This window comes from Vidua macroura, chromosome 16, assembly GCF_024509145.1.
Source record: "Vidua macroura isolate BioBank_ID:100142 chromosome 16, ASM2450914v1, whole genome shotgun sequence".
NCBI classification, from domain to species: Eukaryota; Metazoa; Chordata; class Aves; order Passeriformes; family Viduidae; genus Vidua; species Vidua macroura.
Window position 1 is genome coordinate 508,309 of NC_071586.1, and position 18,459 is coordinate 526,767.

The following is an 18,459-nucleotide window of genomic DNA, read 5'->3' on the forward strand; positions in this document are numbered from 1 at the left end:
GTGCTCACTCAGCAGGGAACTGAGTCCCTTAAACTCACCAAAAAAGATGCAGTGTCTCAGACTGAAGTCTCAAAAAAAACATGCAAAACCTCCCCTTAGCCACCCAGGCTTCTGGCTGTAGCTAATGCCTGAGCCTGTCGGTGGATTGTATCAGTGATGGGCAGCTGCAAAAGATAAGACCAGGTGGATGACCTGTCCAGCCTGGTAGCAGAGCTACAAGACAAACTAGAAAGGCTGAGAAATATTAGAAAATCAGAGAGGGACGTAGACTGGTGGAACCATGCTCTGGCCTCCCTAAGACAGGAGCATCCAACAGAAAGAAGATCCTCCAGCAAAGAACAGGTACCAGTTGTGAAGTGAGAAGCAAGTGGAGGGTAATCGATACTCGGGGATGCAAGCAAAATTCTTCTTTGCCCACCTTGCTTTTCCCTCACAGTTACACTCATAGGCAAACTCAAGAAAAGTGGGATGGATTGAGAGCTGCCTGAGTGGCAGATCCCAGAGGCTCATGATCAGTAGTACAGAGTAAAGCTGGAGACCTGTCACTAGTGGCTGTCCCCCAGGGTTCTCTGTTGGGCTCAGTCTTGTATGACTTGTTAATCAATGATTGGATGAAAGAGCAGATGTGTCCTCAGCAAGTTCACTGCTGATACAAAGGAGTGACTGATACTTCAGAGGGTTGTGCAGCCCTTCAGAGAGACCTCAACAGCTTGGGGAGATGGGTAGAGAAGAACCCTCTGAAATTCAACAAGGGGAAATGCAGCTCCTGCACCTGTGGAGGAACAGCCTTGGTCACCAGTGCAGGCTGGGAGCCAACCCGCTGGACAGCAGTGCTGCAGAGTAGAACCTGAGTGTCCTGGTGCACAGCTATCTGTCCCTGACCAGCTGTGTGCCTTGGGGCCAAGAAGGGCAATGTTGTCCAGGCCTTAGAAAGAGTATTGCCAGCAGGTCGAGGGAGATGATCCTGCCCCTCAATTCAGCCCTGGTGAAGCCAAATTTGGAGCATTGCATACACATCTGGGCCCCACAGTACAAGAGAGACATAGAGCTCCTGGAGCAGTTCTATCTGAGTGTTACTAAGTTGGTCAAGGGTCTGGAGAATCTCACTTATAAGGAAAGGCTGAGGGAGCTGGACCTATTGAACCTTGAGAAGAGATGGCTGAGAGGGGACCTCATTAATGTGTATGAATATCTAAAGATGAGTATCGAGAGGATGGACCAGGCTCTTCTCTCTGGTGTCAGCTAGTAAAACAAGAGGCAAAGGCAGCAACTGATACCCAGGAACTTCCATGCAAACATGAGGAAGAACTTCTTCACTGTGCAGTGACTGAGCACTGAACAGGCTGCCCAGAGAAGATGTGGAGTCTCCCTAATTGGAAATATTCCAGAACCATCTGGACACAGCTCTATGCCATGTGTTCTGGGATGACCCTGCTTGAGCAGGGAAATGGGATCAGATGACCCACTCTGGTCCCTTCCAACATGATCAATTCTGTGATTGTTGTGTGTCCGGCCTTTATAGCTCATCTGGCCTTGTCAGTGTGCACAGGGGTTTGCCAGCACAGTGTTGAGCAGAGTTTGGCTGCTATGATCCATTGTGGCCCCTGGCATGTGTCCATGTTTTGCTCACAACTCTGTGGCTGAAGCATGGGATGACTGCCATATGAAAGCCACCAGCTGCCTGGACAACCTGCATTGGGAGGAGATGGTATAGCTGCACCTGCAGAGAGCCAGCATTTGCATGGCCTTGCTAACCATTTTTCATTGACTGTAACATTACAAGCTAACATTTTCAGCTGAAGGTTTTATTTCACAGCTCTACAGCTGTGATATGTCAAGAATTAAACTCAGAGGCATAAATGTAGCAGCACACTGCTGCATTTGTTTTGAAGGACTGAAAAAACCAAATCAAAGCTAAAAAAAAAGCATGAAAAATATGTACTATCACTGCAGTATCTTGTTTTGCTAGTAATTTTTCAGACTCATTCCTTTTGTTTTTAGTCTTGGTCATTAAGGGCAAAATTAGCTAAATTTTGAGAGAAGATTCAGTAGCAGCTTTGACAGAAGGTGGAAAAGATTTAAAGGTCTTTTATGCTGACAAAGGCTTACAGCCAGTAGAGGGGAGAAGCTGCACAGAAAAGAGCTCAAACTTGGTCATAGCCCAATTTTCTCAGTAAACAGGTGGGAGAGATAACTATGCACTTTTTGGATGGGAAGGAAATATCAAAATACTAATAAAACTTATATTGAGCTTTTTAGAACATTCTTAATTTCTGATTGATTATACACTTGTACTTTCTCAGTGCAACATTAAAGCTGCCTTTTTGTATGTCGTAGAGATCAAAATTCTAAAAGTGTTACTCACCTATATCACAGGAACTTCAGGCCTCGAGTCCAACTTGCCCAAAGCAGGGTGTGCTGGGTCAGCCCACCTTTCTATGGGCTTCAATTAGTTTTATCTTGGAAAGCTCTGAAGACAGACTATGCAACTCTATCAGGGCTTCCTGTTCTTGAGTCCTGGGTGAAAAGGTGTTTCTGGCAGTGGCTGTATAAAACATGATGGCCTGAATACAATCTCCACAGCTGAGTTTCTGTCTATCTGAAACTGTGAAAGGGAAAAAAAAAACAAACCCGAACAATAAAAAAACAAAAAAACAAACAAAAAACCACAAACAAACAAAACGAACAAACAAAAAAACCCAAACTAAAACAAAACAAAAAACCAACCAACCAAAAAAAAAAAAACCCAACCAAAAAAACAAAACCAAACCCAAAATATACACTGCCATTCTACCATTTTTATTGTACCTTCTTGGTGGTGGTGGTTGGGATTTTTTTGGTGGTTTTCTTGTTTGTTATTCTCTCTTCCTCCCCCTTGTTACTGGTGCCCATGGCCCCAGAGATGCCATTCATGATAATCAGCCCTCTGGTTTGCCATATTTCTGGAACTCGCCATGAGCAGACACTGCTGAGAATGGAAGCTATAAAACAAAAACAATCCTACCAAAATTTTCTCTGATCATGGTGAGAATCAGCAAAATTTTGGGATGGGAGATGCCAATGGGAGTTTGGCAACTGATTTCACTGCAATCAAATCACCCTGAAAAGCTTGACCTTATGGACGAATCTTAACTCCCGCTCCCACAATGCCATGATCATGTAAATAAAGCTTAAATGAAAAAAATCTGAGAGGACATGAACAGCAAGGAACACACTGGACACAAGTTAGACCAAGTATTAGTATGTATTTATGCACAAGAATAAAAACAGCTTTACAAGTTGAATTGGAAATTTAAACAGAAGAAGTTTAACAGTTTTTGTATATTATATTAAATAACCAAAACACTTTTTTCCAAAATTGGTAAAGAATAAATAATATAATTTACAGTATGGTACAAAAAATAATCAGTAAGGACAGGCATTTTGCTTTATACATACACTATATAGGTATATTTATAATCTATAAAACAAATTCACATCTCAAACAAGCCAGAAACCTTAGATGATATGGCTTAACTATTATTAAAAGAAACAGCATTACATTTTGCTGCCAGAACCATAAGCTCTAAAGCAGTTATCATGTTTCAATAATTAATGATAACTTATTGCCGTAGTGCTTGCCAAGGTTTCACTTAGGTAACATTTACAACTTGCTGTGAAATTAACAGATTGAAAGGTTTGAAAAAGTTTTAAAAAAGTGCAGTACTTTCCTTATAAATGCATCTGAAGTCTGAGTGTAGAAAACAAAATGCAACTGAATTTCCCCTCTGGGATCTGCTGTCAGTAAATGAGATGCCTTTATAGGTTAGATTTGAATCAAGTCATTTAATTCAATTTAGAAATATAGAGGGTGTCAAAAAAAGGCTTAACAATGCTGTATGAAAAACAATTACTATTCCTATACTTAGTAGATTTAGGGATGCAGGATAAAATGGATTGTGTGAGTGATCAGGATGCAACACCTTGTACAGATCTCTGTCAGTGTGTGCACACACACCTGGGTGGATCCAACCTTGGCCTATGGTACTGCTCTGCACCCAGCCCATGGTGATGAGATACTGAATCTTCTGCCATTTACACTGTCAGCTACTCAGAACTGCCTTATGGTCACTGAGAGGGAAAAACATAGAGCAGTTAATCCTAGACCTGGAGACTGTTAGCATCCCTTAGTCCTCTCCAACACCTCATATTGCCCCAGGAAGGTACTAACCTTATGAAGTCACTTCTACCTCAGAAATGATACTGTGTGCATTTCAGTGTCACTTGCTTGGATGTCTGCTTAGCCTGACATTCTCCCTCATATAGATTTTGTTACTGTTGTTGGGGAAGCTGAAATAATTAAAATTGAAGAAGTTTTGACTATTACCACCCCCCCGCCATCTGCGCACACACACGTACACGTGCATATGTGTGTGTGTGTGTGTGTATACACCACCTCCTTAGCAGTCTCAGGCACAAACTGATGATGACTACTGTTGTAAAGCACATTCACCTAAAATCTAGAGCTGGTCCAATCAGAGATGTGTTTAAATGGCCATTCACATAGTAAGGGTAACAAATACTGCATCAATTCAGAATTACCACAATGATCTTAATTAATCTTAAGTTCTTCCCTTTTCCTCAAAGGGCTTTATTCTTAAAAAGCAGTTTCCAATACATTATATTTCTGAAATCAAATTCTGCTTCATAATGCCAACTTTTAAGGGGCTGACGCCAAGCACATTTCTAACCCCAACATTCTGAGTGCTGAGCGATTTCTGTAATTTATACTCTGTTATTACTGGTGGTTCAAGCCCACTTGCAAAGGTTCAGGGTATTAGAAGTTTTCTGATGTCATGGCATCATCAAAAATAGCCACTTGTGCTGCCTTCATTCTGCAGTTGGATCCTTCCCCCTGGGTAGGCCGAGGCAAGGCAGCTGACAGCTCCCCATATCAGAGGCAAAAAGCCTTCATGGATCAGGATGAAGTGCTCTGCTCTCCACTCCTACGGCAGGTACAGCAACACTGGCCTTTATTCTAGGCAACTTCAGAGCCAAACCCAGTGACACATCCACTGCGTTACCAGCATCAGTAGGGAAGTTGAAAAGTTTGGCAAGTTACAAATACACTGGAGACCCTCACCTTACGCTTACAATATTTAGAAGTTTAAGAATGAGAGTTCAGATTTCTTTTTAGACAGTACTTGATTAGACTGTAACACATTTCCTCCTGCACATTCTGTAATCCACAGCCATAGTAGGTGCCTTCTACTTTTGTCCTGCAAACCTGAAGGACTTCTGGAGACACAGCATATAGAATAATCAGCATTAGTAATGGAGGAACCCAAAAGCAAGAGGGAACAACCTGGGAAAGTCCAAACCAAAATACAGCTAAATATAAGTAAAACTGAAAAGTTTTAGTGGGCATGACTCTTGAGATTAACAGGTGTCTTCTCCATACCAAGGGGGAATGCTCAGAACAAAACAGGCCCCAGCATTCATTTCTGTGATAGCCTTCAACTTTTCCTACTCCAGATTTATGTGATTTCCTGACAATTCTGTCAGAATTCTCAAACTAGGCTCTGTGTGCATCAGAAAACTTGTTCAATTTTCTCCTAATACAGAAAACACAAGGCCAACTCCCTAGAGGCTAAAAATCATCAGCCTAAAGCAGAGTGTAGGAACTGGGCAAACAGCAAACAGTGTCAGTGCATTGTGAGCAAGGTACAATAGACTCCCAGTCAAAGAAATGCCTCCTACAAGTAGCTAAAGGCAGGCAAAACTACATCCACCAAGTATAGTGCAAGTTGGGAAATGAACCCATGATAACAGCCTATGGGATGGAGAAGGTTTCTTTATTCATTATTAATACAAAGTTGAGATGTATATAGGAACAGCCCCTTGGAAAAGTTTAGAGCTACTCATACCAGCCAAGGAACATCCTCTAACCGGAGAAAAGGACAAGTGCTTACAAAAGGGGCACAACAGGACAGGAAAGGAAAGAAGAAAGGAAAGGGAAGAAAAGTCGCCTGAGTTATAAAGCTAGAATTGATGGACAACCAGCTCTCCAGAAATTAACTATGGATTAACTATTAATTTGCTATCCTGTTGAAGCCACTGGAATCAGTATCTGGGTTTTTCCTAGAGGAAAACACAACATTAAATGCACAGAAATTTCAGAGAGGGAGTGCCAGACCCACTCATGCCTGGGAGTGACTGTAATGAAGAATGATGGTGAGGTACTACAGAGCATCTGGAGCTCACAGAAGAAAGAGGAAGTAGGGAAGGACTAAGGGATTAAGCTAGGACTTGAGACTTCTCTTCATAACATAAAACCAATCTCAACTGCTTTAGTGTTAACCTAGTATTTGTTCCTACACATTACAATATTCTTTCCTATTTCCTCTCCCAGGTAAATCCTGAGGTTTTGTGACGATGACAATATTTATGTTTCCAGCAAAGCCAAGACTAATTATGACACAGTTTTCCTAGTGTACGCTCTTTTGCCATGTTTCTAGACCTAAAAAGCAACTGTTCTTCAGGGAGAGCAATAAAGCACTCTCCCACTCACAGAGTGAACTGTGCAATGTGCTGAAGAACCTCAAAGGTTAAGAATATGAGTGCAGTCAGGGTGATGATGATTGTGATGTGATGGGGTTTAAAAGTAGGGGATCCAAGCAGCATGGGAGGAGGGCGGATCAGAGCTCCCCTACCAAACAAGCAAGCAGGTGTGAGCGCCGCTGGAATGGTCAAAGAGACAAAGGAACAGAGTAGTCTGTAAGAACACAGCATGAAGGAGTGGCAGTGTCCTGGACAGAGTGCAAGAACTTCAGTTTGACTGAATGGTAAGAAGACTGCCAACTAGGACATGTCAAGATACACAATAGTTCCCCTACCCACACCTACACTTCATCTTCCACAACTTTCATGGGGATCCAAAAGCATGGCATTTTGATCACTACACAAACAATAATTCATAAACAGGAGCTTGTGGCAATCCCATCCCTACTTGAGCTGCTTGCTTAGGCTATTCCAAAGTACAAGTCCAGGACTGTCCCACAAACCTGCAATCTTACACCACCGATGCAGGGACACACTATCTCCTGTAATGTTATTCCATGTTCTGGTGTTGCCAGCATATTGCACATTCCAGGACTTGCAAGTACTTCTTGAGACCTTTGAAACCAGTGCTTCTCTGTTACAAAGAAGCACACAGAACAGGGATAACTCAGATTCTGCTGCTGCCCTCGATAAGTTCCAGCTCTGCAAGCTCCAACTTAGCTGAACAGTCTGTATCAGCCTGCTGGTCATTCCCTTACTGTGACAGATCCCCAGTCGGGGGACCACCACTTCCTCCATCAAATAGGATCTCCCTGCGAGTGGGCTCAGGTATCGACAGTTCCTGGGCAAGGTCATTAAACCGAGATATGTAATCTATGCTGTTCTCATTCATCATGCAAGCCAGCTGGGAATCCACCACCTGGAAGAGACAAGGAGAGAAGAGATGAGCTACATGTCAGTGGCAATTTCATGGAATAACTGAGGTTGGAAGGGACATCTTGAGAGCATTTTTTCCAACCATCTCACTTGAGCAGGGTCAGCTTAGAACAGGCCACCCTGGACCTTGGTAGGTGCTGAATTATCCCCATGCACAGACATTCCAAAACTCTCTGGGTACCCTGTTTCCATGCCTGATTACCTCAAAATAGATCTCTCGTCTTCTGGTGGAATTTATTGTGTTTCAAATTTTGCTTGCAGCCTCTAATCCTGAGAAAAGTCTTGCTCCCTCAGCTTCCTTCCCAGCCTCTCCTCATATGAAAGAGACTCTTTATCTCATTTGACCTGAGTTAGAGAACAGCTCTTCTCATCCACAATTAAATGGAAGCTTCTAAAAACCCTAACTACCTGTAGTCTCAATGGGTCTTACCTGCTCCAATTTAGCATTAAGGTGCACAGGTCTAAAGATACTACCTCTACCACAAGAGCTGCTCTCCTGTGCATAATGGAGGCTTACCCCATTTTCTTCTAAAGGGAGTTGGTAATACTGAGGGCTGCAATGTCAGTTCAAAATCATGCAAATAGACTATAATATATTTCTTTAATTAGAACACACCTTGACAACTTATTACCACCAAGCAAATAGAATCTTCATATTTATGCCAGAAGTGGATCTGTGTTTCAGGTCTGAAGCTGCCAACGTCACACTAAATCAGCATGAGCTTGCTGCAGCTCCCAGCTACATGGTCTATACAGAACCTCCTTATCCAAATCATAAGGGAAAGTCCCCAAGAAATTACAAGTTATGTGGTGTTGTACTGAGTTAATAACTGAACTGTGGGATAACTAAGACTGGAAGGGATCTGAACAGGTCTCTAATTCAACCACCTGGTCAAAGCAGGTTCTCCTATAAGGACAGACCAGCTCACTCGGAGCTTTATTGATGTGAGCCCTGGAAAGCTCTGAAGACAGTCACTGCATAACATCTCTGGGAAATCTGTTTCCTTGCCTGCCTATCGTCAAAGTGAAGTTTTTCTATAGATAAAGCAGAACCTTTCTTAGTTCAGCTTTTGCTTGTTTCTCCCACCTCCCATCACCATTCTGTAAAGGGCTTGCTACATCTTCCCAATGACCCTGCTGTAGGCATCGGCAGGCAGCAGGGTCCTTCCCACTGTGAAGCCTTTTCTAGACTGAACAAGCCTAGACATCACCCTTTCTTCACCTCCTGATCCTCCTGGTAAACCTCAGATGAACTTGCTCTGGTTAGTCTCTCTCTCCTATATATTGGGGGTTCAAAACTGGTGACAATATTCTAGGCATGGTCTCACAGCAGGTAGATGCTACTACTCTACAGAGTTGAGCACGTTAATAACAATTTTGTTTAATTTCCTGGCCATGTGCCTGTTGAAAACAGCTCATGATATCATCGGTAACTTTTGGTTCCACACCTTTGGATTCGCCCTGGATCATGCTCAGCTCGTGTCTATAGGCATATCCAGGTACAGCAGAGCTGCTTCCCAGACAGCCAGTCCCCAGCTGATACTGCTGTGGGGTTATTCCTTAATCCCTTCCTAGGGCAGGACTTTGCAGTTTCCTTACTAAGCTACATAATGTTCCTGCAGCTCATTCTTCCCATCTGTCCCTCTGAAAGGGAGCACTGTCCTTAGGTGTGTCACAGCCTTAAAAAGTGCTGGATTTCATTCTACTCCTTCGAAAGAGTTCAAAACAAAGGGATACCTCTGCCAACAGAGACAAGTAATTCAGCAGCACAGAACCTTCTGCCATCCTCTCAGGTAACTTAGCATTAGCCATGTCCTACTTCTTCCTTCTGGACCTATTTGTTTTTTCCTACCAGGCTTCCAACTGTATTGTAGCTGCATCACTATTCATCTTGCTCTTATCTTTAGCACTTTCAGTTCTTGCTCTACAAAGCAGGACACATGCAACAGAATGATAGAATCTTTCTTTGTCAGAACAAAGGTGTATCCAACAGGTGAATATGACCTCCCCCAGCAAAAAGAACCTGGGTTGAAGGCGCTCACAGCAGCTTCTCACACCAGCTCTGGTGTCGGGTAATTACCCTCAGATAATTTTACATCTTTCTGTTATGACCATAATTCTCGTCTACTGAGCTGAAGTGCAGGTGTCAAAGCACCTCTGCATTTGAAGTATCTCAGGAAGGTCTGAGGGACAGTACCCAGTAACTGTAACTTCCAGCACTGCAAGAGGAAGCAGACTCTGAGTGTAATTTGCTGACATACCTCTGCGACATCTGCCAGGGACCGCGACACAAAGGAGTCCCGTGAGTTTCCATCCAGCAGGCTGGGTCCCAGTAAGGAGGTGCCACTGGTGTTCCCAGCTGGAGTTGGTAACATTTTTCGTCCCTTCTCTGGGGAGATGAAACTTGCTACAAAGAAAAGGCACATCAGTAAGTCACTGCACTGAGTGTTCTTAACTGGGAGGATAAAAAAGAAGGGCAAGGAAATTCAAAATGGAGGACAGATATCCATTTCTTCCATCTTTTAAAAATTATGTGTTGCCAGCATCAATACCATCACCACACTGCTAAGAGTAAGGAGACTTATTACACTGGCCCCATGAATTATTAATTAAAAAAAAAAACCTCAACAACTAAACCTCAACTAAGCCCAGTGAGTGACCTCATGTCTTTGAGATAGTATTTATGAAGCACACAACAAAGTCTGTTTTTCCACCAGCACAGCCAAAGACATTTGTTCATTTTGGCACAAACAGTCCAAATGTCTCACCCTAACTGATGAATCAGGCTCCAAACAGACTACAAGGAACTGCCAAGGAATTACTTGTCCCAAGCTATGGGTCCCAATCTAGCAACAGGATCTTTTCAGGAACAGACTTGTAAAGAGAGAGAAAATGTACTCAAGGCAACACCGTGGAAATGAAAGCAAGAAGTATTTGGGTTTACTGGGTTTACAGTTTTTCAAAGGATTCATTTCTGATAAACAATGCTGGGTTTTTTTGTTAACAGGAAAACACTTTTTGGTTGCACTTCTCTGCATCTGGACACTTACAGAACAAGCTGCTGAGGGAGGAGTCTGTGGAGTCATTGGGGTACCACTGGGGATCATGGGTGGGAGACGCAATCCAGTTCTGCTGAGGACTACTGGATGGGGACGGAAGACTTTTGGAGCTGTCACTGCCATTCAGCTTTGCAGGAGAGAGAGAAACACCTTCATCTGTAAGCCAATGTCGAGGATTACAAATTCAGTCGATATGGTAAAGTTATAGGACACTGCAACAATTCTTGTTTAGAAAGAAAAAAAACCCCAAACAACAACAATAACCCATCTGCCCTATATTTGCTAGAAAATAAAGATCAGGCACAGAATTTTATTTGCAACAGATATTTGGAAACAAACAAACAAACAAAAAACAAACCCACAAAAACCTCATAACCCAAGAACTGCATCCTGGAAAAGTTTCTGCTGCTATGTAAGATGTCAGGGATTTTTTTAAAGTTGATAGGCAGACTTGTAGCTAGTCTTAGACTTACTGTATTGGCCAGAGCTAATGGCTATTTCAATGATGGAATCACTGATCTGAGTGGCAGGTTCGCCTTGGGAAAGCACATCTTCAGGTGGTCCAGGCAGAGAAATATCCAAGAGAGCAGAAACATTCGGAGGAGAGAGCCGAGTACTGGAAGTTTCTGATGAGGGAAGTGGAGGGGTGGACAGACCATTCTGGAGAGAAGTCTTGGCCAGTTCTGGTAGAGAAAGGACTGATGTACCCTGTCACAAGAAACAAAATTAAGTTTTCATAAATTTATTAAAAACTCAGAAAACTAAAAAGCAACATTTTGGCTTTTGAGTATCATATTAAAACCAGACTTCTAACATAAAAAATCCAATAGATAATATGCCTAAATTAGAGGAATATACTATTTATATAATAAATCTGTATTATTTTAATGAAAAGTACCTGTAAGCATAAACAAATATGCTTCAGCCCATATCCTGCCAAATAATCTGAAAAAATATGAGTCTGTAACATTCCAAAGAATATTTAAAACAGCCTACATAACAGAAAAAGCATAGTCTTAAAATTAACCTAATTTTGAAATATCTAAAAGATAGCTCCCAATAGATATTTATTAATTTGCCTTTGTATAGGTAAAAACCCCTTTAACTTCTGGAAGAGAATACACATATTTTAAACTGATAACTCACATTTATTCACTTTTTACAGCAGGATTTCCCAAAATTCAACTGATCTTTAAGGAGTCTCATTATCAGTACCTCATTGTAAAACTGTAACTTTTTTTTTTGATGTAGTGTATACACAGCTGTCCTAAGAGGAAGAACCAGAACCCAAGGCCCCATTACCACAATAAATGCCTCATAGGTTCATGTCCTAACATCTGTCCCATAAAAAAATCTTCATCTCCTTTATGCTCTCCAATCAAACTATTTTTTTTTTCACATGCAGGCATCACAGGGAGCATGGAAAGTGCTTCCACTGAAGAAAAGAAGAGCCTGTATTCTGAGGCCTAAAAATCCAGCACCAGGTCCTGGATCCCACCGGAGAAAGAGTCTGGGGACAGGATGACAACACTCATCCTGCTGAGCCTCATCAAGAGCCATCACAGTTTCTCTTTAAGTATCTGTCTATGTCTTACTGGATCCTGCACAATAAACAGTGAATCTCTGGACAGGATGCTGACATTACAATCACACTTTTAGTCCTAATAATCCTCCTTTAGCTACATGGAGGCAGCAGGACTGCAAACTGCTGGAATGTCTCCTTGTGATGGTCTAAAATACACACATAGATATAGCAGAGCGATTATAAACTCCTCCACTCTATTAAGAGATATGTAAAGCTTTTTTGTCCCTCACAGGTCAGGAACTGTCAGCTTCACTTTGATTTTAAGGAATGGCACACACACATATTTAAGCAGCTTTCCAAAATTTCTTTAAACCTCTTCAGATGCTAGGGATTTCATTTCCACCAGGCAGTACCAGTGGTGCGCAATTACCTGGGAGTACGGCGTTTTAACTAGCAATACCAGTGGTATTTTCACAGAACATTACCCATTCCAGAGCACTGTTCCTTCCGCACACTGTACCTGGAAGCCATCCTGCTCGGGCCGGGTTGGCAGGCTGATGTATGGCACCCGGCACCCTGGGCCTGAGCCCTGCAAGCACAACAGAAGCCATGTGAGTGACCAGCTGGGGAGGGAAGAGATAAAGGCCTATCACCATTTATCTGTGCTCTTCATACATCTCATGTCTTTCCAAATTGTCCAGACATTTGGAACTGAGAACATGACATGGACTAACACATGTCTGGGTCTCAATGAAAGAAAAAGCAAGGAGAAATTAGTTTCCATTCCAAATACAATCCCAAAAAGTCTATTTTTTGCCCCAGATTCCCTACTGAATTTCTGAAATGCCATCCCTTCTTTTCAAGCCAGATTTCTGGATGGCCAAGTTCAATGCTCTACCAGCTGCAAACTATTTCACAGGATGGAAATTCATTCAATGAGATGATGCTTTGATCCCTCAACCCCAAATACACAGTACACAACACAGACTGGGTCTGCCATGACAGCAGTGTCTAACAGCAAGCCCCAGGAGAAAGCTCACTGAGGAGTCATAATAATACAGCTTTTTTATACGATGAAGAACAAGACAGTTAAGCACTTGAAAAAAAGCTTATTCAAGAGCCTCTGACCTCCACAGTGCTGATGGAGCCTCCGTTCTGATGTGCTGCTGCTGGCTCCTGCCCTGTCACTACTGGGGGCACTGCATCCGGTGACAATGGAGACACACCTGGCAAGCCATCTGCATCCAGGACAGGCATGGGACTACCAGGGATAATGCCAGCACTTTTAGCTGCCAAGTCAATAGCACCTTGGGTGAAACAAAACACCAAAAAATATATTACAAGCTTCTTCTTCACTTTGTTATGATTCTCTAAAAGATGATTTTTTCAAACTTACCCAGAGTCAAAACTCAGCCTATGTAAAAAAGCAGCAATGGTAATGATCTGATCATCTGGGTCAGCTGCTTCTCTGCACCAAGGGTAATGCTGCTTTTAGCTAAAATGTTTAACTTTTCTGCCCTGTTCCAACCTCTTACTAGGTATATCAAAATAGCTGAGAAACATCCCAGTTCTCTTCCCATTCTTTTCTTTTCTTTTTTGTCCTCCAAATTGGTAAGTATTTCATTATGCAATTTCCAGAAATTTCCTATGGGTTACTAGAGGAGGTCTAGAAACAATACAGCCTTATTTTGTTATCTTGCCTCTGGCAGCCATGCAGACTCTGTGTAAAAATTGTAAGTTGTTGTAAGGGTCAACCTCACCCAGACCTTTTAAAATCCACTTCAAACATCTGAATGTCTTCTTATCTCAAAAGAATCTTCTAGGTAAAACATAGATGCAGTCACTGTTTTCACCTCATTAATTGTTCTAATTATGGAACCCACTCTCTACTGCGAGACAGTACCTGCCTGGAGGACACCAGCATGGCTTTTATTGCAGAATTCAGAATGACTTACTAGACAGATGGTTGGTGGCCTGTGTTGGAAGAACTTTGGGCACAATTGGACGAGAAACAGCAGCTTTAGTCAGTGAGGACTGGATTGGCCGAAATGAACCTCTCCCTGGGGGGAAGCATTAATACCTTTCACGCAAATGAAATCTAACACCTTTAAAGCAGAACACAACACAATTGAATGGAAGCAAATAAATTCCAAACAGCAGCAAGCTGCATGAATGCAAGTAGTGGACATGATGGAATAGAGCTAAAGTAGTGATGTGAGCTAACCAGTGTTTTGCCACAGACACGCAACAGCAAGTGCTGCTGTGCTATTGGAGCTGCTCTCATACTATCAGTGAAGACAACCCTTCAGGTCTCATGCTGGTTTTCATGGGGGATCACCTGTACTACCACTGTACTCAAGAGTGTACCAGCAGAAAAGGACATACGGGCAGTGCATTGCTTATGCTGTATAAAATTTAGACAGTATCCCAGGTACTAGGCAAAGTCCAATATAAAATCTAGACAAATTATTATACCCTACGGAACAAAAATTCCTATCTAAGTATTTTATTCCAAATTTCGTCTCCCTGTTGAGAACTCCTTGCTCTTCTGTGATTTCAGAAATCTTGGGAAATTGAAGAAAAAAAATTTATCAAAAGCACAACTTGCTTCACAATGATCCAGGAGAGCAATTCCATCATCCTGCAGGCTGGTGACACTGTCATTTTGAAAGAGTATTTTCTTCTTTTTAGAAATTACTTCTTCATACAGTTTTAAGGGACACTTTTCAGTTTGTAGAAGTGCTAGACTCACCTGTAATGGATGAGTTGGACAAGATAGAAAAGGAACAGACATGCTGGGATGGATTTCCAGATGGTCTGGGGAGCAGTGTTCTCTATGTGAGAGAAACAATAAACCAGGGTAGATTTAAACACAGACAGAGGTTAACACTCATTGTATAAGTTGCAGGAGTTCGTGAGACCTTCCAGAATAGCAGAGTATTTCTGTGGCATTACTATCATGCACGAGACACAACAATGTGATCAGTGTGCCCTTGAGAAAAAAGCTACAGAAAGGAATGATGTGTTTTCTCTGTGAATTATTAAAATAAAGTATCTCCACATGGAAAATTCTCAGAGAAATGCTGATTAGAACTATAATCCTCTCTGATTATACTTGCAGTGATTTTCACATCTCTCTCAGAATTACAGCAGTGATCTTAAGCATGGTACCTAGTCTGTGTACAAACTGATCTGCCCTTAAAATTCAGCAAGGGTATATGAGTGAGACAGCTGTGTGTACTTGGGAGCTCTTAAAACACATGGAATTGCCCAGATCTGATGATCTCAGGATCAAAAATAGTCCAGGGGTAATTTCTGCATCCCCTACTCTTATACAAAACAGAAGAGAAAAAATGGTATAGTGACACTTGTGAACTTTTGTTTTCCCCAGTAGGTTACTATTTGTCCCAGTCACATGTGCCTTTTCCCAGGGTTATCAGAGCAGTGTAAAGGAGGGTAAGACCTGTCTGTCACCAAAGCACCACAACAACTGGGACATTCCTTCCATATATCTTTTTCCAAGCCCCATTTTTTCCCAGGAATCATTGTTCTTTCAAAGTGTTTTATGGCTTATTTCACTACAGAGGCTTATATCCACCACAGTTTAACATCCACTACTGAGCAGGAAGCAGGAAAAGGATATAATGGAAGATTTGTGTGTTAAAAGATCTGTGTTGTTAAGAGGGCTGCCAGCTCCAACACTGCCAGCACAGGACAGCACAGGGACAACACTGCCTATGCCTCAGTGCCAGAAGGCCAAGGTAGCAGAACCTGCTTCCAGGTTTCAGAAGCGTCTTCCAGAGGCTTTTTGATTTCTCCAAACTACCTTAGGCACAGGACTTCTGCTGTTGTTGATATTCTTCATACAGGGAACGTAACATGGCTAGTTACACTAGAGACTGAAGTGTTCCTTCATAATTTCAGCTTTGTATTTCCAGTGGATGGATGAGGGAAATTCAGTTTTGTGGTTTTTTTTTTTGGTTTTTTTTTTTTTTTTTTTTTTTGTTTTGTTTTTTTTTTTTTTTTTGTTTTTTTTTTTTTTTTTTTTTTGTTTTTTGTTTTTTTTTTTTAATGTGCAAATTACTACAGCCTTACTGATACTCAGGGAACAAAACAGGCATCTGCACATTGCTCTGACCTGTACTACCAGTGGCTTCCGTAAGTGCCTGTTCCGTAACTTCCTGGGCTTTGGAAGGAAGAAGTCCGACTGCATCTGGACAACAGGAAATGAAACACAATTATTTTAAGCCTCCAGACACAGAATAAATTACATCCCCCAAATTCTTATTTTCAATAAAGATTAATTAGAGTTAACTAAAATACTATGTTTTGTTTCAGATAGCACAATATCCTTCCTGCTAGAGTCAGAATATTTTCCACCTAGAATGTATTTTTTCTTCTTTTTTTATGGAGATAAAGCTTTATCCTAAAAAAGCCATTTCATTACCAACTACTTCAGCTTCCTACAAAATTCTTAGTGAGACTGTATACATAAAAATTAGAATTTGACTTATATACAGCAATGAGGCTGTGATAAAATTAGCTACACATCAGAAGGGGAGTAAGTTTTTGCCAAATCTGGCACATATATTTGCTGGAGAAACTTAATTAGACAGCAAATAAGTGTCATCAGATGTGTGATGGTATTCAGATTTGAATTACCTGAATTACCTGAACAGGTAATGTCAATTCAAAGCACACTTACATAGTCAAAATCTCACGCATCTCATTTAATACAATGTTAAACTTAAGCATGATAAGAAGCACTGCTTCACAAGACAGCCCATACTTTCTGAGGAATTCAGAATCCCTGTGATACCTCCTGGAAGCTGACTCATGCACACCACACCGCATTTTCTGTTCAGTCATCTCACTTACACTGATGGTGTCCAGATGCTGCCGGAAGGTCAGCTCTGCTTCCTTGCTGGGCAGGAACAGTTTCCCATGCCGGCTGTTGGGGGGCAGGGTTGTAGGGACTGCAAACAGTCCACTGTCAGCCTCTGTGCTCCCAGAACTTGAAGGACTAGCCACCAAGAGAGGTCTAGGGAGGCTTCTCAAACCTAGAAGATTTTAACAGCAATTTAAATGAAATAAAGTGAAAACAAAAGAAATAAAGGGAAAATAAAGTGAAAACAAAAGTGAAATAACTCTTTAGTAGCTGAAGGATCATAGAGAGCTGGGACTTAAGGATTCAGGCTTTGTCACCAGCTGTTTCCAAAAGCAGGAATCTCTCCATATTTCCCTTGTCCCACCTGCAAACTGACAGTATGTACATGCTATGAATACCACTAATATTCACTTGCTTTGAAATTCTTGGAAGTATGGGATTAAATGTAATTTTACACTACTTAAGAAACTAGAATTGAAGCCCTATTTTCAGCCCCACACAGACAGTGATAATCAGTTTATCTGTTCATCTTGTAGGCATACCTGAGGGCCATTCCCAGTAAACAAACTATATCTACAATTTCTTATGTAGGGGAAGATAATACAAGCACAGAGGCATTTTACAGTGTTTATGATTTATTTACACTCCCCACCCCTTCTTTCCCTATAGTAATTTGAAGTGCAATTCCAATAAAATCAATCTGGTGATGGAATGGAGATTAATTTACCAGAAGACCTTCCCAACGATGGACTGTCTTCAAATACATTTGGCATAGTGAAATAATGGTAACTTGTCTGAGTAAAACTTCCCAATTTATGTTTAAGTTAAAAAAAAATGTGTTAGGATTTTCCTCTGCACACAGCCAGCTTGGATGAAAGCCAGCATTGTTAGCCTGTCATTCTGAGGTAGCCAAGATCCACACAGGTGCTTTACAGCACCAGTTAACCCAATTAACCTGCTCCTGGGTTCACTGCTTCTCAGAGCAGGGGTGTAAAAAGGACTGCCTAAGAATAACAACTGGTCCCAGTAACCCCAACACTGTCACAAACTTCCCTGAAGTCATAAACATTTGGCGGCAAATGCAACTGGGCTGAAGCACAGAACTGAAATTCTTGGCCTGTATGGCTGGGGCTCACAGGTTACAGCAGCTATACCCCCTATTAAAGAAAAGGCAATTCATAATCATTCTCTATCTTACAATCATAAAATCACACAACTGGTTTGGTTTGGAAGGGACCTTGAAGCTCATCTCGTTCCACCCCTTGCCATGGGCAGGGACACTTTCACTATCTCAGGTTGCTCCAAGCCCCATCTAACCCAGCCTTGAACACTGCCTGGTACCCAGGGATGGACACAACTTCTCTAGGCAATTGTGCCAGGGCCTCACCACCCTCACAGGTATATTTCTTCCTAATATGAATTCCACAGGTAATATTTCTTCCTAATATTTAATTTAAACCTATAGTGGCAGGATGGCACAGAAAATTTTCAGTAAATATTTATCAACAGAT

At 41.7% G+C, this 18,459-nt stretch overlaps 1 protein-coding gene across 3 annotated transcripts in view; it reads right to left on the bottom strand.

Annotated features, from left to right (window-relative positions):
• Window positions 1-5,377: 5,377 nt before the first annotated feature.
• The window catches only part of CRAMP1 (cramped chromatin regulator homolog 1), a 47,252-nt gene continuing 34,170 nt past the window's right edge, over window positions 5,378-18,459 (bottom strand). For all 3 annotated transcript variants that reach the window (XM_053991851.1, XM_053991852.1, XM_053991850.1), the window contains 10 exons: window positions 16,939-17,120; window positions 16,199-16,273; window positions 14,813-14,894; window positions 14,016-14,120; window positions 13,189-13,367; window positions 12,581-12,649; window positions 11,009-11,243; window positions 10,527-10,691; window positions 9,738-9,883; window positions 5,378-7,459 (listed from right to left, as the gene is read on the bottom strand). In XM_053991851.1, the coding sequence (XP_053847826.1) occupies window positions 7,295-7,459; window positions 9,738-9,883; window positions 10,527-10,691; window positions 11,009-11,243; window positions 12,581-12,649; window positions 13,189-13,367; window positions 14,016-14,120; window positions 14,813-14,894; window positions 16,199-16,273; window positions 16,939-17,120 (1,403 nt within the window). In that variant the 3' untranslated portion in view covers window positions 5,378-7,294. The remainder of the gene's footprint in view (window positions 7,460-9,737; window positions 9,884-10,526; window positions 10,692-11,008; window positions 11,244-12,580; window positions 12,650-13,188; window positions 13,368-14,015; window positions 14,121-14,812; window positions 14,895-16,198; window positions 16,274-16,938; window positions 17,121-18,459) is intronic.